Below are 26,062 nucleotides of genomic sequence, written 5' to 3' on the forward strand. Positions count from 1 at the left end.
ATATGGCAAATAGGCTCCTCCCTCAATTGCGAACTTTCCTGGTCCCCGACAGTAGTGATGGATAGCATCGTTAATCACTTGCGCACTTATTTTTTGACGTTAGTAAAAAACACGTCCATCACTCAAGTTAATATAACAGATGTTAGGTTGAATTACAACTATTTATCATGTCATAATTTATGACCAAGTGTTCAGTTGCATCATCATCCAAGTTGTATGATATACCTCGGATCAAATTCTCGGGGATACCAGTAGAAATTGACGCTATTTGAAAATGTATTCTTCTGCCACAGCAAACCTGCAGATTTACCTGGTCGGATTTTCACTAAAATATTAGCAAAATACCGTTTGTCTAATGGTAGGACCTGGACCGGGGACCGATTAAATTTAACGTGTTGATGGCACAGATGCTAAAAACACCATCCGTTCAAATACATACAAATATTATAAATATATATATGATTTTGTAAAGAGATTCTTCTGGTTAAAATTGAGAGCGTCTGGCAAGTCGTAGAAAGAAAGGAGATGGCTCAAATTAAATGTGTCTATTACGTAACGGTGGAAAAAAATGTAATTTCTAAAAGTAATCACAAAATTACATGACGCAAAATGTTCTCCATTGGATGGAAGTCATAAGCATTTGATTTTTGTTTACAGGTGATCGCGTAGTCTTAGACGTGCCCTCCATGCGTAACGTGTTTCCCGGAACCGGGGTTTTTTGTAATGTCTATAAGTTATGTTCGTGTGTTCGTCCGTGATTTATGTAAATGTGACTTTGATGGATTTTTGCCATGACGACTTTTTCTGGAATTACATTTTGATGTCATTCGAAGCCTGATGAAGTTCCCTCGGGAATGAAACTGACGAGTTTTTCTCACAAGACGTTAGGGATATACTTTTATTTGCAACGCTGTCCAACGCACGCTCGGTTAACTAGCGTCTCAGGGTCCTTGTCAGAAACTAACCGAAATTGAGTTTAAAAATTCATTAAAAATGGTTTAATTATAAAATTAAACTGTCATGACCAACCAACCAAACTTGCTGATAATATAAAAAAGAAATAAGATAAAAATCGAATGAAGGTTTACTAATAAAACCAATCTGTTCGTAAAATGCTTCAAATTCTAACAAAAAATGTACAGATAAAAAGTAATCGCATTCTAATCAAAAATCTTTGACAAGACCAGCGGGACCTCATGGGTATTAGTCGAGTACGCTACCAACTACACCACGAACACCGATGTCTTCACACCGTATCGGTGCGGTAATGGTGTTCCCTCAAGAGAACAGTGAAGAGTGAATCTATACACTCTGTTAGAGGCGCAAAAGTACAGGGTGTTTCAAAAAGAATCATCCGATTTTGAAAAATCATAGCTACTCATCTATGAATCCGATTTGATCGAACATTATACTGTTGGAAAGAGGAAATTCTCAAGTTTCACGGAAAATATCTAAAAGTCCCATTTTCAAATTTTAACCCCCCCCCCACAAAAAAATCCAAAATGGCAGACATCTGAAAAAGAAAAAACACGGTTTTTTTAAACGGCTATAGCTAGAACGCGGTAAGAGCTAGCGAAGATTTGAAAGAATTTTCACGGTCAGAAATTAAATTTTCTACAAGACAATTTCGGAGGTTTCCAAAAATCACACACCTTCACCCCCGAAAAACGCCATACTTTCAAAAATTGGCAATTGTTTTAACATTTTCAATTGTTTTTACAACTTTTTTTCTACCTTAGTAAATTTGTATTACAAGTTGCACATATGCTGTACATATAAAGGAGACCATATTGAGCACCTGTAAATGGTATGTAAAAAACTTTATTATTTACTCTTTAATATAAAATTAACCTCATGTCCGTATGATTATTAGTTTTCAAATTGTAAACCTACGAAATCGGATGATTCTTTTTGAAACACCCTATCCCCAACGTCTTGTGACTTACACTGGAGGACCAAAACCCCCACCACCGTGCCGCGACTAGCCTCTCAGGGTCCTGGTTTAAAAAATAAATACCCCCGCCGCAGCAAACCTGCAGACTAAGCAAATTTCCATTCGCCTGATTGGATTTACACTAAAATGTCTCCTTAAAATATTCCCTATTTAAATGACATTAGTTTAAGGTGTACTTAGGTTTGCTGCAACAGGGAGGGTAAAAAGGTGTTTTTTTTTGTACATACAAAATGGTTTGGAAAGAAAATGCTAAATTTTAAGTTTTTAGGGCCAAAAATGGGAAAAACCAATTTTTGCCTTATAAAACTCCCCATAAACCCATGTTCCCATAGTGCGATCATGCTGTTCGCGAACTCGTTCAAATAAACGTATGTTTTACACGTTTGTACCAAATTTTATCAAAATCGGATGATTTTTGCTCGAGTTATCGCGCTAACGGGCACATATATAAATATATATATATATATATAAATAAAGATTAAACATTAATAAACTTAGTACCCAAGTAAAATTATTTATTAAAATATTTACTGACTATAGTTTCGGCTCTAAGGCCATTTTCAAAGTAAACAAAAATCAAAATAAGATATGTAAATAAATAAATAACATATGATTTTATAAAACTTTTCTAACTTGTAACATAATTTTGTCTTCACTGATAAATTTATATACTATATGATGTGTTGTACTTATTTTCATTAATATTTTCTCAATTTTGCTATTGTTTCATATATTGGATTATTCAACTTTGGAATCATTGTATTTAAAATATTTGATTTGTTATTTTTGTAGTTCATATAAATATTAATTTCTTCTTTTACATTCAATTTTTCTCTGTCTTTTTCAATTTCTAATATTGTTAAGTTTTCTTCGATATTAGTAAACTTATGTTTGGATTTTATTAAATGATCTGCAAAATTTGATTTCATTGATTTTTGTTCTTTGATTTATATGCCTGTATATGTTCGTTGAATCTAACTTTAAAATTTCGATAGGTTTGTCCAATGTAGTATTTGTCACAGTCAGAACATTTAATTTTGTAGATACCAGATGCATTGTATATGTTTGCTGTATTGTTTATTATAGGATTGTTGGTTTTATTGTGTATGATTTTAAAAATGTTATTTTTGTTCTGTAGCTTAATTTTACTGGGGTATGTTTGAATGTTTTCCTGATTGCTTTGTTAAAATTGTTGTTGTATGGGACGCACATGAATTTCTTTTCTTCTTTGTGTTTCGAATTGTTTTCTAAGTTTGATTTTATTTCATTTCATTCATTCTGACTGTGACAAATACTACATTGGACAAACCTATCGAAATTTTAAAGTTAGATTCAACGAACATATACAGGCATATAAATCAAAGAACAAAACATCAATGAAATCAAATTTTGCAGATCATTTAATAAAATCCAAACATAAGTTTACTAAGATCGAAGAAAACTTAACAATATTAGAAATTGAAAAAGACAGAGAAAAATTGAATGTAAAAGAAGAAATTAATATTTATATGAACTACAAAAATAACAAATCAAATATTTTAAATACAATGATTCCAAAGTTGAATAATCCAATATATGAAACAATAGCAAAATTGAGAAAATATTAATGAAAATAAGTACAACACATCATATAGTATATAAATTTATCAATGAAGACAAAATTATGTTACAAGTTAGAAAAGTTTTATAAAATCATATGTTATTTATTTACATATCTTATTTTGATTTTTGTTTACTTTGAAAATGGCCTTAGAGCCGAAACTATAGTCAGTAAATATTTTAATAAATAATTTTACTTGGGTACTAAGTTTATTAATGTTTAATCTTTATTTATATATAGTAGCCCTATTTTTCAATTTTTCATATATATATGAATTTGAACGGATGGTGTTTTTGGCCTCTGGGGACCTCAAAACGAAAAAGTATGTAATCAACCTTAAACTTAGGCCTACAATGGAAACTCCATGTACAGTATCGAAACTTAAATTTATTTAATTGAAATACAAAATTGGTGGTATAAGAAAATAAGGGGTTCACAATAAAGTTTACAATGAGTGGGGAATGAATTTAATAATTAAAGCTTTAGGCTAAGCCTATTACAATAGTTCTAATTTAGGTTCAGGTGTTATAACTTATTGCATGGATCTTTATCTCAGGTGGGGTGATCGAGCGGCATTAAATTTTAATCTTTTAATCTTTAAAGATAATAAAGATTTTTCAACACACTATGATGTTTTTGGCTGTATTACATACGTTAATTGGTGGCTGAAAGTTACGTTTTGCTGGCCATGCCAGCTGTCATCGTATTTTGGGGACCGAGCAGGTTTTTACAGCCTGAGGCCGCAAAATCAGCTGTTCGCTTACTTACTTAAAACATGAATGCATTTTAAATACACAATCAAAATCCATAGCATTGCAATAGAATTGTGTTATTGTCACCGTTGCCTAGCAACTATTTATTTTTATTTTTGCTGATTCCTCAAATTATTTCTTCACATAACCTTAAAGTTGTTGTGTTGACTATCAGTGTGCATTACTATAGTGGTGAATAGTTGTAATAGGGTATATTGTGGTGAAAAATAGCGTTCGTACCACGGACCGAAATGGTTTTGCAGCTCTCGATCGATTTAAGTTCTCGACTTCGTCTTGAACTTAAAAACTATCTCGAGCCGGCAAAACCTCATTTTCGGCCCTAGGTACGAAATATACTATATTCTACACTTTTTTTATTTCAACATTTATATTTGAGATTTATTGTAGTGTTTAGTCAACATTTTGTATGAAGTTGAATAACCTCAACGGCCATTCTTAGAAAACAACCTGGGAATTAAGAGGTTCGTACAGTTCCAATGGGTGTAAATACAATATTGTTTGGAGTAGATTTTAACCAGGTACTGTCTGTTGACCCAAGCAAAAAAGGTTCCGTTTATTAAAACTAACCAAAACTATTCATGTCGAAGGTGCTGATAAAAAGTAATTTCGTGATTGGCTTCGATAACTGGGTAATGGAACCCTAACCAGTCTCAAAATAGTTATTAATTAGACGTTGATTAGACCCTTTTTGGTTGAATATGTAAATCAATCGCACCTTTAGGAGGATTACCACAACATATACTTACACTAGGCTAATAGTGGTTTTTTTTTTATGTTGATCAGAAACAAATTAAGGGTTAAGTTCTATCAATGGGATGTCTTTACTTAAGATTAATTTTGTTAAACCTTTACAAAATGAGCATAGTCTTAGAAATAATAACTGGGTAGGGTAGGGATGCCAGTTTATAGTAGCATAAATATTTTTGGTTAGTTTTAAGAAATTCCTTCTATGTTCTACTGTTATATAGGTGCTCCCTTTACTACCGTGCATGCTAGGCTATAATATTTGAACCTTTTTGCTTGGAGCAACAAAGTACTTAAGTACTTAATGAACACCTGTACGAACATACTTTTTCTTTATTCCCAAATTGTTTTCTAAGAGTAACCGTTGAGGTTATTCTACTTCATACAAAATATTGATTAACCTTCACAAAATGAGCATAGTCTTTAACTGGGTAGGGTAGGGATGCTAATTTAGCGGTTTTGACCAAGAACTATGTTTATCTCAACACACCATTTTTTGCCTTTTCTTATTTGACGAAGACAATTTCCAATACTGTATTTCAATCGGGGAAGCCTTTTTATCAGCATTAACCAAAAAACCCAAAGCTACCTTAAAAAACCAATATTTATTTATGAACATGTTTCCTGCCTTTAGCAGTTAAACCTCTGGAATTATTCAAATTCTTTATTGAAAATAACATCAACAAAAGCAAACAACAAACTGTTTTTTTTTTTTACACAAAAGATATGTTGTACTGGGATATCTATCCTAAAAAATAGATAATTTGATTCTGAGTTTGTTTAAATGTTACAATAATTTATGTTCCATTTGAGCTTTTTAGGGACTTATGTCCCTACAATCCACTAGTTATCATATAAAGATAAAATCTCTATCTGATTGGCTGGATTTGAACAAGGGACCTCAGGCACCGAAGCCCCGTGCTCTACCACTAGACCAGCTCGCTCCCCACTTCAACATACACTACGTCATTTATCAAAATGGCGGCTCAGTATGATTGACTCACGTAGTTAAACACTTGTTCAATATTATTATCGTAGTTGATCAATTTTCTTCATTTCAGAATTTAAATCGATTTATAACGATTGGTCAGTCGAAATATATGAACCCAAGAGTTGACGCGGTGTTATTATAAGCGACGTAAATTATCAATCCATGTTTATTTTATTTATTCATTCCAACGGGTCAAACAAGCAATACATAAATATATGACAAACGTAATAGTAGTAAAAAAAATATTATATTGCCAACTTAATACGCTATATACAAAATACTAAAATTACATGAAAAATAATGAGTTTATCGGTTGCACGCCAATAAAGTTTTTTGTAGAGGATATTTTAAGGACAGAAATAACGAAATAAAAAAACCCAATTGCTGTTTATCTCTTATTGAATAAATGATTATACAAGTTAACTTTTAAGGGTGTAGGGAAGGAGCAAGAAGGGAAGGACGGGAACTTTTGGTAAATGATTCTTATTTAATCAACTAATATTCATAAGAAATCAACTTTTCACTTATTGGTTCCAACACAAAACCTTCATTGATTAGGCTAAAGTAGTTGAATGAAAATATACGAGTAGGTTAAAGTAGCGTTTGGATATGCGCACTCTATTTTTAAATCTTCTTAATTAATTATTTCGCTTGTAAATCTAGCGTTGTTGGTCCTTACAATTTGACAAACATATTTTATACTTCATTTGACCAATATTGGTTAACTGGTGGTTTCTGGTGTAGTAGTAGGTCTTGGAGCCCGATTTCCGATGTTAGCCCAGGGGGTCTGCATTTATTTTTCATCTAAGATTGCAATTACGTCTGGTTTTAACAAATTTGTTATTAAATTATAATAAATCTTGGTTGTTTGTTGATAAGTGAAAATATGTGATCAAATATATCAATTTAGTTACTACAAAGCGTTAAAACTATGACACTGTGGCACATCTCTGATTATTTGTCACAAAAGAAATATCATAAAAATGATAAAAAAATTAAAAAGTGGAAATTAAATGATCTATTCCAAAATACGAACACATACAGTAAACAGTACAATAATGTAGATTTCGTTTTGATGTCTTGGTTATATTTTGTAAGAGAACGTAAGATGAAAATCCAGCGACTACAGAATTAAAACATGATCCTCATATTATGTTATCTCATTGGAACATTTGTTCATAGGGATAACAAATCAATAGCTCCAGTATTGTTTATGTTTTTTTATATGTTTTAGACTCAAAATAATCTCAATTAAAATAATAATTTTATTTCAAGTATGATTGGAAATGAGTGTAGGATTACTGGCACGATCTTGTAGTCTTGTTAGTGACTAAGGCAGACATGTTCCCACATCTGTTAATTATTAGCCCATACAGCTAATGGCAACTAAGAGACCTACAGTTTATAGTAGAATCCGAATCCCTTTTTTCTTTGTAATTAAGGAATTGGTCTAATTATCAGGATAGTACTTTTGATGGTCGTTGTACTCACTAGTGCGGACGTAATCCACACCAGGAAGTATCGCATCCACAGTGCATCCCTATAAATATCCACAAGATTCGTAACCTCCTAGTAGTTGGATTACTAAGACGCCACCGTCCCAGTCAGAAGGGAAGACAACGCGTGGGCAAAAATCTAAAATCAGTGACTCATACGTTTTCTACCAACTGCACTTTAACCCTCTTTGTGATCTCGTAATTAAATTTTAATTATTCCCCGAACGGATAGGAACACGTCGGATTCCAACGGACATTCCCCTGTTTACAGCTTTGCCTTTGTGGCGGTTCATGGAGGTGTGAGTCACAGACAATGGCCTGATGACGTGCCGCGGCGCTGCTCCGAAACGTCGGGTCAATTACCACCTTCTGGGAAGGCGAGTGATCGAATAAATCAGGGATTCCTTCCTAGAAGGGTGCCTGGTTATCTGATGGTCCTGTACAGACATGCAGGTCCAGGAGGATGGGAAATGTAAAAACACTCATGCATTACAAATCATGGCGGTAACGTAACTTGAGTCCCACGAAGAGGTCGCTATTTTTAAATTAATACAGCAGACAAAATGCTTCAAACTTGTCTCCACAGCTGCAATATGCATATTACAATTCAATATATAACTCTATATTCAACATATATTAATGTAACTAATATAAAAAATATAACTATATTTTTATATTTTAATATTTTAACTATATTTTTATTCATAATAATACTTTATAAAATATAACCTGACAATATAACAAATATAACTAATTTTAATTCATTTAAAAAACGTTTGAAATTATTTCTCACCAACAGAACCCTTGTATAAATTAGAAGATTTTTTCCAACTTCCTGAAATTTGATTTTTTGATAATAACAATATTCTTTGTAAGTAGTCTTAAGTTTAATGTTGTGTTTTTATAACTGAATCCATTCTGTACAAAATGTGCAATATGAATAAAGTTATTTTGATTGATTGATTGATTGATATTCAATTAAACACTTTTTAGTGTTATATATTCAATGATATTAGTAAACAGCGCTCCCAAGTCCCACTTGATTCCGACCAATCAGAACAGAAAGGCGGATCATCAAAAGAATGATTTTTACTTTCTCCCCCTATACCATAGTATATGGAGAAAGTATAGTTTTCGTCAAAATTTTCGAGTTTGAGTTTTGAGTGGATATATTCGTTTTGGGTCCCCCTGGACCCAAAAATGTGGTTTTCGAAGTGATGTCTGTGTGTGTGGGTGTGTCTGGATGTGTACAGAGCTAGGGACTACACCTGTGGTCCGATTTCGATGAAATTTGGTATGTAGGTTCTAATCCATGGTATCTCCAAGTTTCTTTTTTCATTTTTTTGAAATTTTGATTTTTAATGGGGATTTTCCCATAAAAACCCATAAAAAACCGGAAAAATCGGATTTTCTCAAAAATGGCCAGATCGATTTTGATAAAAATGTAATATGTTGTAGCCCTTTAAATTCTGAACAAAATGGTACAAATCCCATTTCTGTAAAAGTTACGGTTCAAAAGTTATGGTAAATTATGTTATTTTACCATAAAAACCCCCTAAAATGACAAAAAATAGGATTTTAGAAAAAAAATCCGGTTTTATTTTAACACAGTATGTTATGGTCCTTAAAGATTTAATAGTTTTTTCATATTTTAAAATAATTTTATTTTTAATGGGGATTTTCCCATAAAACCCCATAAAATAACGGAAAAATAGGATTTTCCCAAAAACGGCCCGAACGATTTTGATAAAAATTTTGTATGTTATACAGTAGTCCTTTATATTCTGAACAAAATGGTACAAATCCCATTTCTGTAAAAATTATGGTTAAAAAGTTATTGTAAATTATGTTATTTTCCTATAAAACCCCCATAAAATAACGGAAAAATCAGATTTTCACAAAAATGGCCCGAACGATTTTGATAAAAATTTAGTATGTAGTCCTTTAAATTCTGAACAAAATTGTACAAATCCCATTTCCGTATATTTACTCTCACCGCTTACACATGATAAAGGTTGTTGACAAACTTATGGGAGAAAGTATGTGTCAGAATGCTGATACCGTTTATTAATTAATCTATTTTTCGTCATACTGCAGCAAAAACAGCCGTTTTTAATACATGCGTTGTGGGTCTAAAGTAGCTCTTTTCCGCCATAGGGAGTGGAAAGACTTTTTAGTCCATAGGGAGTAAAAATCAGCTGTTGTAAACTTCGACTGTAAGAAATCGCACGTATCGGAATTATTAATCGAATGATTTGATCGGTTGTAGGTTATTTTTACATTATTGTCAATAGTTCGACATATCGATAGTATAATATACAGTAAGGCAATAATAGACGATATGATCGAATCACTTACTGAAAATCTGCTTATTTTCCATTAGCAAATTATTGGAAACAAAGCTGGATGTCGTTTTGAGGGTTTATCTTTACATGGACATTTTTTTTAGTTCTAATTTAGTTTGATGAATAATTTTGCAATATTACGAAAAATATGGTTCATCACACGGGCAAAAAGTGTCTTTTCAACCCTCTCTCATTTTTAGACCTCAGCTGACCACTTTACGCCCTAGTTATAAAATATACTGTCAATACCATTTTGAAAATAATTCTTAAATTAGAGTGGAGTTACTTATTTCATTATTTTTTTCTTGATTTACCATTGTCCTTCATATGTAATTACTATAATTGTAATACTCTATGACAATGTTTCTAAGAGTAGCTATTTACTAAACGGATTTACAAATAAAGAATTCCTTGCAAGCATTTATGCAAATGATGAACAAATCGACAACTGAACAGTTCAGATGGCCGCTGTAGCCGACTCGTCGACTCGTCATCAACCTTCTCTGAACACTGAAAATAAATTTGTCAGGGTTATCAATTTATACTGTATAATTATTGGCCTGCATTTCTCCGTATGGCTGAATTTATATAAAACTTGATTAAAGCAATCTCGCCCCCTCCCTCCTCTTATGAGTGATGTTTACAAACGTTGTCTTACCTCTCGTTTAAATTTTGCAAGTCATTACTCCAAGAAGCCATAACTTTGACTCCAAACTTCCTCGAATGTGTCAATGGCCCGAATATTTATGCTTGGAGTAGCAAGAATCATGACTCTGCGATTAATTAATTATGTGAAAGTGCTTCCTTGGAAATTTAGAGTTACACCTTAAGTTCTTGTGTAATATAGAGGTACTAGCAGAGTGGCCGTCCTTCGTACGGAGTTAGCATATAAGTATAAAATATTTATTTGCAGTTATACTCAAGCTTTGCGTTTGCAATGGGGGTGGACACAGTTTGATAAAATTTGCTTCTTTGAATTTAAGGTAACCTATAGTATTACACCTCTACCATAGCCATAATGTTGCACCACTTGACCCAAACAATGGGGAAAAATAAATTATTAAAAATTCGCAAAATATCACAAATTATTCATGAAATTAAAAACATAAACATAACTGCAAACAATCCTACTTTGACAGTTCTCATTGCGTATCACAGTTTTTTTTTGTATTAGTTCAAATTATATTAGCTGTTTTCATGAATGCGAAACAAAAATAATAGTGGTGCATCCTGTTTGTAAATCTCATAACTTATTAATGCTTTTGCATATCATGGAACCAACTTTGAAGCCCCAAAGGATTTTTGTGATAAGAATATGCCTATATCTTAATCAGGAATGTGAGCATCATCATGCCAAATTTCAGCCCAATCCGTCTAGTATTTAATGCGTGATTGAACTTCAAACAAACAAACAAACAAACAAACTTTCACATTTATAATATTATATAGTATAAGATTGCACGATTGTAAAACGAGAAATACTGTATATTTTCCTACAGTTACTTGACAATGAGGGCTATTTGTACTAATTATAAACCAGAAAGTAACTGATTCCTGCATTTACTTACTTTCCCGCACTCCTTTTACTTTATCGCACTGATTTTAATTTACCGCACTCCAGTATTTCAACCAAACAATACAAAAATATTTGTGCAACATAGTGTGTATGCAGGCACGCGTGTACGCTTGAAAACAAGTCGCAACGCTACTAAATCAACCAGGGGTCTGTGTTAGAAGTGGGCAGTCGTGTACTTATTTAAACGACCTGACATCGAATCAGAGATTTGGTCTTGGGAATTAATTGTATCAAAAGAAGGATTACGTTCATACAGCATCAGATGGAAGTTTATACAGATTAACCACCGATTCGTTCGAATCTTCAAAAGCCCATGAAGAACCAATACATTATGATTATGAACAAATACAGGAAGAATATGGGGAAAATTGTTATAAAAACATAAATATTACATTGTAAGACAGAAGGGGGATAATATTTCTGTGGGGGGGGGGTATGAATTGTATTACATTAAACAAAAGTAACACATATTAAAAGGGAGAAAAAACATTAAAGGAGAAAACTAATTAATAATAATGAATGAATGACATTTATTGCTTCCGTCATTATCACAAACTAAACCATCTTATGCCCAATTAACTGCCATAGCGCCCTGTAAATGAATGGCGTTCCTAATTTAAAAGAACCAGTATTTACGTATAATACTGACCTCACCTAATAATTATAACCTAGCCTAACCTAAGGGTGGTTAGGTTAGGAAGATTTTGTTATACTAACTAAAATCTTATTTCGAAATTGCTTTCTTGGTGTGGTCTGTATGGCTACGTAAGTACCAAAGACCCCAACCACGTTTCAAAATGTCTTCGAATCAACGCTTGGAAGTTAAGCCACAAACTAAATTGAGAACTTGTAAGTTAAGCCGCAAACTAAATTGAGAACTTGTAAGTTAAGCCGCAAACTAAATTGAGAACTTGTAAGTTTAGCCGCAAACTAAATTGAGAACTTGTAAGTTAAGCCGCAAACTAAATTGAGAACTTGTAAGTTAAGCCGCAAACTAAATTGAGAACTTGCAAGTTAAGCCGCAAACTAAAATGAGAACTTGTAAGTTAAGCCGCAAACTAAATTGAGAACTTGTAAGTTAAGCCGCAAACTAAATTGAGAACTTGTAAGTTAAGCCAAAAAATTAAATTGAGAACTTGTAAGTTAAGCCGAAAACTAAAATGAGAACTTGTAAGTTAAGCAGCAAACTAAATTGAGAACTTGTAAGATAAGCCGCAAACTAAATTGAGAACTTGTAAGATAAGCCGCAAACTAAATTGAGAACTTGTAAGTTAAGCCGCAAACTAAATTGAGAACTTGTAAGTTAAGCCGCAAACTAAATTGAGAACTTGTAAGTTAAGCCGCAAACTAAATTGAGAACCTTTAAGTTAAGCCGCAAACTAAATTGAGAACTTGTAAGTTTAGCCGCAAACTAAATTGAGAACTTGTAAGTTAAGCCGCAAACTAAATTGAGAACTTGTAAGTTAAGCCGCAAACTAAATTGAGAACTTGCAAGTTAAGCCGCAAACTAAAATGAGAACTTGTAAGTTAAGCCGCAAACTAAATTGAGAACTTGTAAGTTAAGCCGCAAACTAAATTGAGAAGCCAAAAAATTAAATTGAGAACTTGTAAGTTAAGCCGAAAACTAAAATGAGAACTTGTAAGTTAAGCCGCAAACTAAATTGAGAACTTGTAAGATAAGCCGCAAACTAAATTGAGAACTTGTAAGATAAGCCGCAAACTAAATTGAGAACTTTTAAGTTAAGCCGCAAACTAAATTGAGAACTTGTAAGTTAAGCCGCAAACTAAATTGAGAACTTGTAAGTTAAGCCGCAAACTAAATTGAGAACCTATAAGTTAAGCCGCTAACTAAATTGGGAACTTGTAAGTTAAGCCGCAAACGTTAAGCCGCAAACTAAATTGAGAACTTGTAAGTTAAGAAGCAAACTAAATTGAGAACTTGTAAATTAAGCCGCAAACTAAATTGAGAACTTGTAAGTTAAGCCGCAAACTAAATTGAGAACTTGTAAGTTAAGCCGCAAACTAAATTGAGAACTTGCAAGTTAAGCCGCAAACTAAATTGAGAACTTGTAAGTTAAGCCGCAAACTAAATTGAGAACGTGTAATGATCCTGGACGCCGAAATGTCTGCAGCAAGCTTTAGCCTCGCCCGAGGCGCCAAGTGAACTAGCCTCGCCTCAGGGCGGTGAGTCAGGCTATTAGAGCGGCTGACCGTGGGATTTGATACAGAATGGCGCGAAACTTTCCGTTGATACACGGAAACTCGACCTTCCATGACAGATGTTGATTTATCGTAACGAAGCTTGTAATTATCGTTAATAAGTTAATATTCGTGCAATTCCTAAACGCCGTAATTACGTAAATCTTGAGTATTTGTCGTGTAATAAAACACGATGGTTTTTACGACTTGTAGTAATTAACTGGTTTTAATTAAAACTTATAATTTATCTTTGCGTCTAAGATTGTTTAGTAAGCAACTAGGTTTTTTTGGTATCATCCGGAGGCTGTATTTCCCTTATACAGCGCGCTGCTGCGGTTATGTTAGGTTAGGTTAAATATGTTTGTAGGACTTTCCTAGTTATGAATCTAACAGATTATACATACTTTCGCACGCCAAATACTCTCCAAGAAGGCCAAGGTCAGGTCGTTGGCCGAGGCGCGCATCACCTGTCATCGTCTGTGTCTGCGGCATTTGGCGGGTAAAAGTATGACTCATGTAGTATCGTTTGATTCATAACGAAACGTGGAAAGTCCTACAATAGCCTGTTGGAATTTATTTATAATCTTGTTCCTCATTGCCTTCTTGGTACTAAGTTAGAAGCAGCTGTCATGTGTTAATTATATGCCATGTGTTTGCTATGTTTATTAATTTTGTTGTAAATAAACATCACTTCCACTATGGACTTTAGAAACCATACTGTGTAGTCATTTTACTCCTAATTATTATACAGGAAAATCAATTATAAACAAGTTTTCGTACTTAGGCCAAAAATGAGGTTTTGCTGGCTCGAGATAGTTTTAAGTTCGAGACGAAGTCCAGAACTTAAATCGATCGGGAGCTGCAAAACCATTTCGGTCCGTGGTACGAACGCTATTTTTCACCACACTATACCCTATTACCACTATTCACCACTATAACTTTGCACACTGAGAGTCAACACAACTACAACTTTAAGGTTAGGTATGTAAAGAAATAATTTGATGAATCAGCAAAAATAAAAAAACAAAAAGTTGCTAGGCAACGGTGACAATAAAACAATTCTATTGCAATGCTATGGATTTTGATTGTGTATTTTATATGCATTCATGTACTAAGTAGTAAGTAAGCGGGCAGCTGATTTTGCGGCCCTAGGGATGTAAACACCTGCTCGGTCCCCAAATAACGATGACAGCTGGCATGGCCAGCAAAACGTGTCTTTCAGCCACCAATTAACGTATTCAAACAGCTAAAACATCATAGTGTGGTGAAAATACAGTGACAGAATGCGTTGGAGCAAAGCGTTGTCGCAGAAGAGCGCAATGATCTACAAAAGTAAAATTTTACTCTAAATAGCGTTAAACGATGGGACTCGCCGTGCAGTGTTGGTAGCAATATGGGTACACGGCAGACCTGCAGGAATTGCATAAAATAAAATTCAGGCACCGCGCCACTAAGACATATTGAACTTAATTGTTAAGTGTGTGCTTATTCATAAAAATAATATCCATTCGTACCGCCTCAGAGTAATAATTATAATTTTATTAATTGTATTATTATTATTATTATTATTATATTATGCCTACCATATATATTATGTATTATTATAAGTAATTAAATATATTATAACTCTGAGGTACATTCTAAGTTTGTGAATGTTAGTGTGGGATAAAATGTATGTGTAACTTTTGAGTGTGTGTGTAAGAGTATAATAAATTTGTGAATGTGAGGGATTAGGTATGTGAGTGTGTAAGTGTGTGAGTGTTATGATAAGAGGTCAGCGCCCAATGTCTCCTACTTTCACTGTATCACATCAAGTGGTGGTACTGTACCATCAACAGGTAGCGAGCTGGTCTAGTTAGAGCGCGGGACAGTCCGTGTCCCTGAGGTCCCGGGTTCAAATCCCGCCAAATCACCAATTAATTTTATCTAGTGAAGAGTAGCATCCCCAAGATCTAGCTTGAGGTAATGTGAAAAACGAGCTGAGCTTACTATCTTATTAGTTTGTTTTAATTTAATATGAAAAGACTCAATGAAATATTCTAGGTTTCGTCCTAGTGGGGTGTTTTATTTTAATAATTTAAAGAGTTAGTGACGGGTGAAAAATGATTGTTACAAAACCTTATTATTTCCACATGAAACTGAGAAAATAGACAAATATCATATGGACGCCGTGCCAAAAGTCTAATTTTAAATCTTAACATAATCACTACAAAGAGGATCACTAATTCTCCACTTTACATTCCTACGCTGATGATTGTCAACTAGTTCTTTCCCACGCCCCTTTTGATTTTCATGAAGCAGTCAATCTCATCAACACTGACTTGCTAAGGGTAAAGCAATGGTCCGACGATCACGGTCTAAAATTGAATCCTGAAAAGTGTACTGTGCTTCATTTCAGTCTTCTGGTTTGCAGCCTAAAAATAGTCTTAATTGGAAAGGTAGAGCTGGACGGTCAAATTCTTGTGGGGTCTGATTCTGTTAAGGTGTTAGGTATCAGAATTGATTCTCAACTCAATTTTCGCTCACATGTTAGTTACATTTGTCAGAGAGTTTCAAATAGGTTGAGAATTTTACACCGTTTGAGAGGGATACTATCTGAAAATGCTAAGCTGGAATTGATCAAATCAACAGTTTTCCCTATTATTCACTATGCACTTCCAACGTTTGGTGAATGTCTTACTCTTGACAGTAGAGTTCTTCTTACGAGGTTGCAAAACCGAGCCCTAAGGTTTGTCTTCAAACTGAGGAAGTTTGATCATATATCTGCCTATCGCAAACAGGCTAAGGTACTCTCTTTGGAAAAACAATGTTTTCTACAAACTGTTTTAATTGTTCACAAGACACTGTCTTCTAATTTGCCTCCCTATTTGAAAAGGAAACTTATGCCTCGAACATCAGTTAGGGAACGCTGTACTAGGCAGGACGGCTTGCTTGAAATGCCGAGAGTGCGGCGTGAGATAGGTAAAAAGGGGTTCTCATACTTTGGACCACAGGCATACAATACCCTCCCAAGAAATATGAAAATCATGTCATGTAATTCATTTAAGGCCAATTTAAAGCTAGTTTAGTTTCACTGTTTGTAATTATTGTGTACTTGTAAACTGTTTGTGACTTGAGTTGTCTTGAAACCCAGTGTATCTGAAGACCGCTTTAAATAAAGGCATTTTATTATTATTATTAAAGAGTTATTACAGTAATTCACGAATCGAACTCGAAATACCACTTTTATGGGTGTAATTGACATTGACAGACATAGTGCGAACAGATTTTGTATAAATAAACGTAAAAATGAATTATCAATCGTAATTCAAACCACCTCTTTGCTAAATTTAGGATGCTACACAGCTGTGATCAAGTTAGCTATTCCGTTGTGTACAGTTTTGGGAAAAGACAGCAAGTAGCCTCCAGACAGCTGATGCAATTGGTGAAATGCTTGCGAGAAGGGAACCGACCAGCTGATCCGGCTTCCTAGAAAACATGGCCAGGTTAATGAGACGTTGTGTGGTCAATCTGGCCGTGATCCAGTGAGATTGTTCCATGAATATTAGAACAGAAAGCTGTATGGACCATAAACATAAATAAACTACATAACTCAAGTCCTATATTAATAGCATTAACATTGGTTTAGACAGTTCCATTTTTAAGCAATGTTAAATAATGTATAATTTCAGTATACCATCATTTGTTTATCATTATGGTCCATGCAGATTATGTTCTAGTATGATTATTATTACCACTTGAGATGGGGACGCCACCAAGGTGCCCAATATGTCCAATATTAAACCCAAATATGAGTAAAGTCTGAGTGTAAAATGAAGTGTGATGAAGTGTAGCTTTGTTACTGACGATCAGCTGTTTTTAGTAAGTACAATTGATTAGCCCAAAGATAAGGTCAGCTGGGTCCAGTTATGTATTTGAAAGGTGGATGGTACTTTATGCTCGTGTGGCAATGAACTGTTGGTTCCAGAGAATGTGTACTGTGTAGGCTCGCTGCCCAGAGCTGGACGGTGGTCAGTTCGGCACACACGCTATACAGCCGCAACATGTAATTATTATCTCAGCCTTTATTATGCCTTGGCCTACATCTCGGAGGACATGAGTTCAACGATCTTTTTCTATGAAACTTGTCAGGAAAAAGTGGTTTTGCCTTCTTGACCGATAAATAGGTACTTTTTGTGGGCCACCATATATTTTTTAAGTGTTGATTTTACTTGGTGATTTTGCATACATTTTCTATTCACCACTTACCACATACTGCTCTTAAGTGTTACCATGTGTTTAAACAGTAATTTATTGGATCACAACTTTGATTATAACCACTTTTCGGCAATTAACTAGACTTAGGTATGTTTTCTTTCAAATTTTTGGAAACGATTCTTTCTGATAGTGCTTGCTAAGAAACAAAAAATCTCATCGGGAAACATGTAGATACAAAACCAAGATTTGTTTTCGGGTAAAAGGTAACGGGAATTTACTAGATGAAAAGGGGGTCACTAGAATCAACAGTGTGATGATCCAAAAATATTATTTATACTATACATGATGTTTAGCTTCAACGTGAGAATCTTTAATAGGTTATTTAATGCAAAGGAGGGGGGATGATTTTCAAATTGTATATAATGAGCAGAAAATCACTGGTCAAATGGTTCATGATTTGTCTATGAGTTGTAATTTTCAACCCTCTTTGAACATAATTTCCTACACTGTATCTTACTAGCCCTTGTCGGATTCAAGTGGAAACTGAAGCAATTCAATGGTGCACTCACACCAATGCATTGTGAAATCCAATGTTTTAAATTGGAGTCTGCTGCGACAGTTGGACATCACCTGATATGTGACGTCATCGTACGAGATTTACATAAATCCTATTGGTTGTCAAGATCACGCCACCTCTCTTTCTGCGCCCCTGCGATCCCCTTTTTTCTCGAGCATGTGGAGTGTATCGGCAGTCAGTAGTTTTAACCATGCAACTTAAATGGGATATTATTTTTTCACAAGTAACACCCCCTGGACACTTCAACGCCTAAAGATTTTCAGTAATATGGTAGAATACACATGTCACTTATGCCAATCCTTTATCGTTGGAAGGAATCCGTGCACGAATCGCGCATTTAATTAAGGTTATCTTCTAAACCAAAAATATTCTGTAACACTGATGACCATCCACCATGTATTTTATGAATTTCAACGGATGATATTTTTGGCAGATTTGCTGTGGCGGAGGAATTCATTTCCAAACAGCGTCAATTTTTACTGGAATTCCCGAGAATTTGATGATGCAATTTGAACATTTGACCATAAATCATGGGGTAGCGGATTTTTATTCCCCTGGTTTGTGACGTCAGTTTTGCCCAGGGGTAAAATTCCAGGGGGATAAAATCCTCTACCCCTTAATCATGACGATGAAAACTTTTGTAAAATTCAACCTAATATCTGGCAAATAAACTTTAGTGATGGACGTGTTTTAACTGACGTCAAGCACTTGCGCAAGTGTTAAATGGTGCTATGCATCACTAGTACAAATTACTTAAAATGCCGCCATATTAATTTATACAAGTCAACGACTAGTTGAGCACCATCTGTTGAACCTCTGACACAAACTTCTGACCTGGTAAGTCATCAGTAAATAAGATACTTTGTATAAATTTTACTAATATATTATTTTATTTCTTATTTACAAATTCGGAACCATTACAATATTATAAAAGTATGTTTAATATATCTTTATCTCAATTATTTCGATTTTGTAAAGAATAACACAAAAATGTAGCTTAAAGAAAGGACAATCATTGTATATAATTTGGAATCAATTGCTGTAAATTTGTGTGTTTTTAAAAAAAGGAGATTAATTCATTTTGCTCCAATCATTAATTTGATTATTTTTATTCAATTTCAAGCGGTGGCGCTTTACATGGAAGATATTGTACTATTTTAGTCCTGTATTTTTCTTGATAGAATATGTGTGATTTCCATAGTACACAACTAGGGTTTTCAGTGGATTTAATCTTTTAGATAACAGGTGTTTATTATGGCTTTTAAATGATTCGTTTTTTTTTTTTACTCAAATATTTAGGCACTCACATCCCAAACTTCTGTATTTTTTATTCATATAAGTACTGAAGTAAGACACTTTTCGCTATCACATTTGTTAAAAGCACCAGTGTCCGGTTTAGATAATTAAGAAATCCTGACATTAATTTTTAACAATTCGAGAAATGTTTTTAAAAACTTCATCAGAATTATTTATCAATCTAATAAATGGTCAAGCGAAGAAATAAAATATGATGGAAAATTTCCAGACTTTGATAAAATTTGGTTTGAAGGTGTAAGGTGGGATAGACTTGAATAGGTTCGCGAACCAGCATGATCGGACCATGGAACGGGGCTTTACAGGGGATTTTATGGGTAACAATTGCGTTGACCCTAAAAGTACAAAATTTTCTAATTTCTCTCAAGAGTATTTTAAAGAGGTTGAAAAAAAAATTTAGTATATCTAAGTGTTTCTGCACGGATATTGGTTAGTTAGTCCTACTTAGAAAGTTAAAAAAAATAAATTTTAAATTGGTTTTTCTTTTGGACAATAGTGTAAAATTGTGTGGTTTGCTTCTTTATAGATATATTTTGATAATTTTTGGCAAATCTATTTATTTTATACCAAGCTTTTAATATTTTACTGAAATCCCACTTTAGTATTAAAGCTCCCTGTGGCAGTAAACCTAGGTACTTATTAAACTAATGTTAATAATAAATGTTGAACTAATGTTAATTTATAGTGAATACTTTGTTTGAAGTTCATTGTTGGTGATGGTGAGTTAATGTTGTTCAAAGACTATATTTGAATGTTGTTTCATGACTTGACTGCTATACAGTGCATATTTTTTTGACTGTTACCCTCTGTAGTGTATTCCAACTTAGGTTGGGCGTTTGTGTATTGTTAGTTGTAATATGTTAGTTAAGTTTTTTCACCTGAGGACGGGATCAGATTCCAGATCCTGAAACGTCGTGTATTGTTTTTTACCATCGTGATGGAAAATGTCCTCAATAAACCGTTGTATAGCAAATAATATGACGTAGTAAAGGAGATATTTGAGTGAAAATCGAACCAAATCAAGCAAATGGAAATTTGATTAGTTTAATTTAAAAAAAAAAAAACACACACTTTATTAGTTTTTCTGTAGCAGCAAACCTAGGTTAAACTTAATGGTATTCAAATCGATTTAATTTAAAATCAATACAAATGAAAGTTCGCCTAGTCTGCAGGTATGCTGCGGCCGGGGGTATTTATTATAAACAACTTGCATCTGATCTGATTGCAGGAGTGAATTGTTTTAAGATGTTTTTACTTTTTTCAAGGAGACGAGAATGATCAATGCCACCATATTGTTCGTTCTCGCATTTGCCGGACAAAACATTCCTGTTTCGGAGGCTGCTGGACAAGTGCCGCCGAATATCCAAATGACGGTAAATATTCAGTATTTTACAATGTTAAATTGGAGGACCGAACATTGCTTGATAGTAAGCCATTTAAATATACGAGTAAAATTCAGCTGTTGCCAACAAGTTGTAAATTTGTAATTTTCATTAGTAATTTGTAATTTAAAATTTGTAATAAATTTGTAAATTTCGAGGTTTAAATTCCAATTGTAAACGAAATTTCACGTATCGAAAGTATGTATCGATTGTAGTTAATTGTTGCCTTATTGTAAACTAGCAGAGTACCCGTCCTTCGTACAGGGTTGGCATAAAAGTATAAAATGCTTATTGCAGTTATACTCAAGCTTCGCGTTTGTAATGGGGGAGGACACAGTTTGATAAAATTTACTTCTTTAAATTGACGGTATACTAAGGGTATTACACATCTACCATAGCCATAATGTTCTACCACTTCACCTAAACAATAAAGAAAAATAAATTATTACGAATTCACAAAAAAATCACAAATTATTCATGACATTAAAACATGAACATAACTGTTAACAATCCTACTTTGACAGTTCTCAAAATTAGCTGTTTACATAAATGCAAAAAAAATATAGTGCTGCACCCTGTTGGTACATCTTATAACTTTATTATAGAGGAATTATAGATTAATTACATCTAGGGGTTTTTATATAGCATATAACTATTACGGTATGCTAAAATCGCAATGAAAAACAGACAAAATCTCAATTACTTTAGAAGAAGTAGTGAAAAAGTGAGTGATCGTTGTCCTAAGACATTTTGAAACTACAGTGATAAGTTTGAGTTATGATTTTGTTATGTCAGATTTTTATCTGCTGACATTGGTAAGCGTAAAAGTCGAACAATGGGTTTCAATGACAAGAGGGGAGAAAAATTCTGTGCAAGTGGCCCTTAAATGCAAGTTCATAAAAGTGTATCTTATTTTAGTTTAGTTGCATACTTGTACATCACAGAGTTTTTGTATCAAACTTCTATGGTTTGTGATACAAGTTGTTATCGTAAATAACAAATTTTGTCTGTTTACGATATTGTTTTAACGATTAAACCCAATAAACCACAAGCTAGCAAGGCTTGATCACCCGGTATTATTCCTTATTTAATAAAGTCTTGTCAAAAAGATTATTATTTTAGATTACTTATAGCTTTTACGACAACCATAACTATAATTATAACAAAATATGTGTCTAATTAATATTTGAAAAGGTTGTTCAATTAATACGATATTTATTTTCAGTTCAATCACATCGCAATCGTAAGAAATACAGTGGCCAACAAAATAAGCAATATATATGACAAAAACACTAGGGCGACTACGACGTTGATTTCGGATAAGATAACCGCAGGCTTGACAGAAGCTAGGGAATATGTTGACCTTATGGTGTACAACTGTGTGAGGAAGGAGTTTATGGAGTACCACGGCTGGAAGAACTGCGAAAATGTTAAAGACGGAGTAACGGCACTGACTGAAATGAAGATTACGGTAATATAATTTTTTAATCCTAATTTATACTTTATTTACTGCTGATGTCTTTAAACGCTGAAATCGGGGTATCACTTTTGTTCCGTGGTATTTCAATCGGGGAAGTTATTTTATTAGCAACTAGCAGAGTACCCGTCCTTAGTACGGGATTCGCATATAAGTATAAAATGCTTAGTACAGTATACCACTTTATGTATCTATATTCTGTGTTTATACTCAAGCTTTGCGTTTGCAATGGGGGAGGACACAGTATGATAAAATTTGCTTCTTTAAATTTACGGTATGCTATAGTAGAACACACTACACATTACATATACCCATATACACATATTACACATCTACCATAGCCATAATGTTCTACCATTTCACCCAAACAATAGAAAAAAATTATCAAAGATTCACAAAATATCACAATTATTCGTGAAATTAAAAACATAAACAAAACTGTAAACAGGCGGTTCTCATTGAGTATCACAGTTTTGTATTGCTGTTTAATTCAAATTAGCTGTTTTCATAAATTAAAAAAATAATAGTGCTGCATAAATCTTAATAAATCTTAATAATCTTAATCTTAATCTTAATAAATCTTAAAATAAATAAATAGTGCTGGTAAATCTTATAACTTTTAATGCTTTTTCATACCATAGAACCAACATTTTTAGTTGCAACAGCTGACTAAATTCATTAATCCCATTTAAATATGAGTACTCATAAGGTTAACATGGGAAACTCTAGAGCCACTGGGGCGGAGCTCGAAAGGATTTTTGAGCTAAAAATATGCCTATTGTATATGTTAATCGGGAATGTGAGCTATCATCATGCCAAATTTCAGCACAATCCGTCCAGTAATTAATGCGTGATTGAACTTCAAACAAACAAACAAACAAACACACAAACTTTCACATTTATAATGTTAGTAAGATACCACGATACCAACGCTACCTTAGTAAACCGGCAATTACTAACATACAATAAATATATTTATTGCCTAGAGTTCAAACTCTGGAAGCAATCAAATTATTTATTGAAAAATACAACAACCAAAGCAAATAGACTATTTTTTAAACAAAAGATATGGCGAACCTGGATATCCATCTTGACACAAACACTTTGATTCTTATTTTGTTTGAATATTTCAATTATTTGTTTTACATTTGAGATTGTTTAGGGACTTCTGTCCTACAAGCAACTAGTTACCATTAAATTTGCAGCAGCTATTATCAATGACATTGTTTTGGCTGATGTAGCTACATCGCAAGACAGCTGATTTGTTTTGGATGGGTAAAGTAAACAAACATATTTGAAAAAAGAACGTGTTCGAGATGCGAAACGGCACACGGAAGATTTCTCAGGTGCCGTTTGACGTCACTAATTGCTGACGTCACTTTGAGGGAACACCAATACCGCAACGATACGGCTCTTGAGCCATCGGCCTCGGTGGTACAGTGGATAGCGTTGCGAGCTGATAATCCGAATGTTCCGGGTTCGAATCCCGCCGTCGGCACTCATATCAGTTCATGTCACTTCATATCAGCAAGGTTGGTTAGGTTATGACAGCTTAATTTTATAATTAAAAAATTATAAAATTGAATTTTAGGCAATTATAATTTTATTTTATGAACAAAACTATTTTTTAGATTAGTAAACCTTTATTCGATTTTTCCATTATCAGCACGTTTGGTAAGTTTGGTTAGGTTATGACAGTTTAATTTAATAATAGAAAATTATAAAATTGTCTGTTTCTTCAGACGCAGCAGTTAGTGACGTCAGCAGTTAGTGACGTAAAACGGCACCTGAGAAATCTTCCGTGTGCCCCACCGTTTAAGATGTGTTTACTCGAAGAAAACAATTAGTCCTGATAAGAACCTAAATATAAGAAATTAAATTACAGGTAGTTGAAAATTAGCGAGTATGGTATAGTTTAACCTTAGTTAGCGATTGCTGAAAAGAAACCAGGGGATTTAGTGTATATAATAGTTTTTGAGTTTAAAACGTCGGTTTGAACCGACATCCAACTTGTTGAAACAATGTAACGAAATCACAGTGGTACTAAATTGTTCAGTTGTTCTCTGCCGTCAATCCGAACAATTTATTCATAAGATAACCGCAATCAAAATTTCAGTATTCCATAGTTAGGTTGTTATTAGTTATTTATATCAATGTAAATCTTTGATTTTCAGGTAGTGGTTTAGTTGTAAGGTTTTCATGTTACAGATTAGTTAATCACGGCTAATCAAAACCTGACTAATTCTTCAGTAAATTATATTCACATTTCCATTATTACACCTCACACACAGCCCACTCGTTACAAATTGGTAGCCATCATTATCCGAGTAACTTGAGTCTATGCCTGAAATGTTTAAAACCAATCAGAGGACGCTATGCCATCAGTTGTGACCTAGTTACAAACTCAGCATCAAGTGCAGCATAGTTTTAGAGGTGCCACTTTTTTACTTTTCCAATTTGTCATAGTATTTCCTAAGTATTTTCATTGGGCCTAGGCTGATGGTGTAGTTTCTAATTGTACCATTTATTTTACAGAAAGATCGCATTATTGGAAACAAAGAGAGGGAATCTCAACCTCAACAGAGAGCAATACAAGATTTTCTTAACAATCAAAATGCCGGTGTTAATTTAGAAAATTTGGTGAATGAATATCTAAAAATTAGTATCAAATTTGAGTTCGGCCAATGTACAAAATATGGTGGTGTCATGATCGACAAGGCTTTCAAACCATATAAAAAAAAGAACGAAGCTTAAAAATCACAGACCTTGAAGGTGAATGAAGTTAATAAACTCAGTCAACGAAGTATTCAGTGTTTATTCACACCCATTCACACTACTTAGGACCTTTACAGATTACATTTTATCTGTCTTAAAAAAATAAGACCATAAACAAACTTATCCAACATTTGTTTGGATGTTCGGATTTTCAATTTAACTATCGATGATATTTGCTTATTTCAAAGACTCGAGTTTCTCGCTCGTTTATAAAGTCCTAACAATACAAAGGCAAACAAAGAAGACATATACATAAACCATTTTTGCAAGTGTGAAAAGTAAAATTAAATTCTTGGAAGATATGTTCACCCATTAACCACACGTGCTCCTGTGTGGACTTAATGTTCTTGTAGTAGCTTTTTGTTAGTAAACTATGAGGACAGCATTAGTGTATTTAAAGGAACCAACTTCGAAGAGTTTGTTCGTGGCGGAAAAAACTCCCGGGAAAGTTAAATTTTAGAAAATAATAAAGGTAGAGCTACAAATATTAGCACAAAGTTATTGGGAATTGAAATCATTTTGACACATTATTCAGTGATACGCTACTCCTTCTAGGGGACGCTCGCTAGAAGTCAGAAGAATATCTTAAAAGTAAGCAGGTTATGCAAATAAAGTTCATTACTAGTTAAATAAAATGCCGCAAATTTTAACTCAAATGAACA

At 33.7% G+C, this 26,062-nt stretch overlaps 1 protein-coding gene across 2 annotated transcripts; it reads left to right on the forward strand.

Moving 5' to 3' along the window:
- Positions 1-19,213: 19,213 nt before the first annotated feature.
- Positions 19,214-25,422, forward strand: LOC129002154 (uncharacterized). 2 transcript variants are annotated; one of them, XM_054429756.1, is made up of 4 exons: positions 19,214-19,289; positions 21,032-21,139; positions 22,374-22,619; positions 25,161-25,422. In XM_054429756.1, the coding sequence occupies exons 2-4, from the start codon at positions 21,041-21,043 to the stop codon at positions 25,377-25,379; spliced, it is 564 nt and encodes a 187-aa protein (XP_054285731.1). In that variant the 5' UTR covers positions 19,214-19,289; positions 21,032-21,040; the 3' UTR covers positions 25,380-25,422. The 2 variants fall into 2 exon arrangements, with proteins under 2 accessions (XP_054285731.1, XP_054285732.1); XM_054429757.1 differs by having other exon boundaries at positions 19,240-19,289; positions 21,035-21,139.
- Positions 25,423-26,062: the final 640 nt, after the last annotated feature.

The sequence above is a fragment of the Macrosteles quadrilineatus genome, unplaced genomic scaffold, assembly GCF_028750875.1.
Source record: "Macrosteles quadrilineatus isolate MER2022 unplaced genomic scaffold, UCM_ALF_1.0 Scaffold_9__3_contigs__length_116548681, whole genome shotgun sequence".
NCBI lineage: Eukaryota > Metazoa > Arthropoda > Insecta > Hemiptera > Cicadellidae > Macrosteles > Macrosteles quadrilineatus.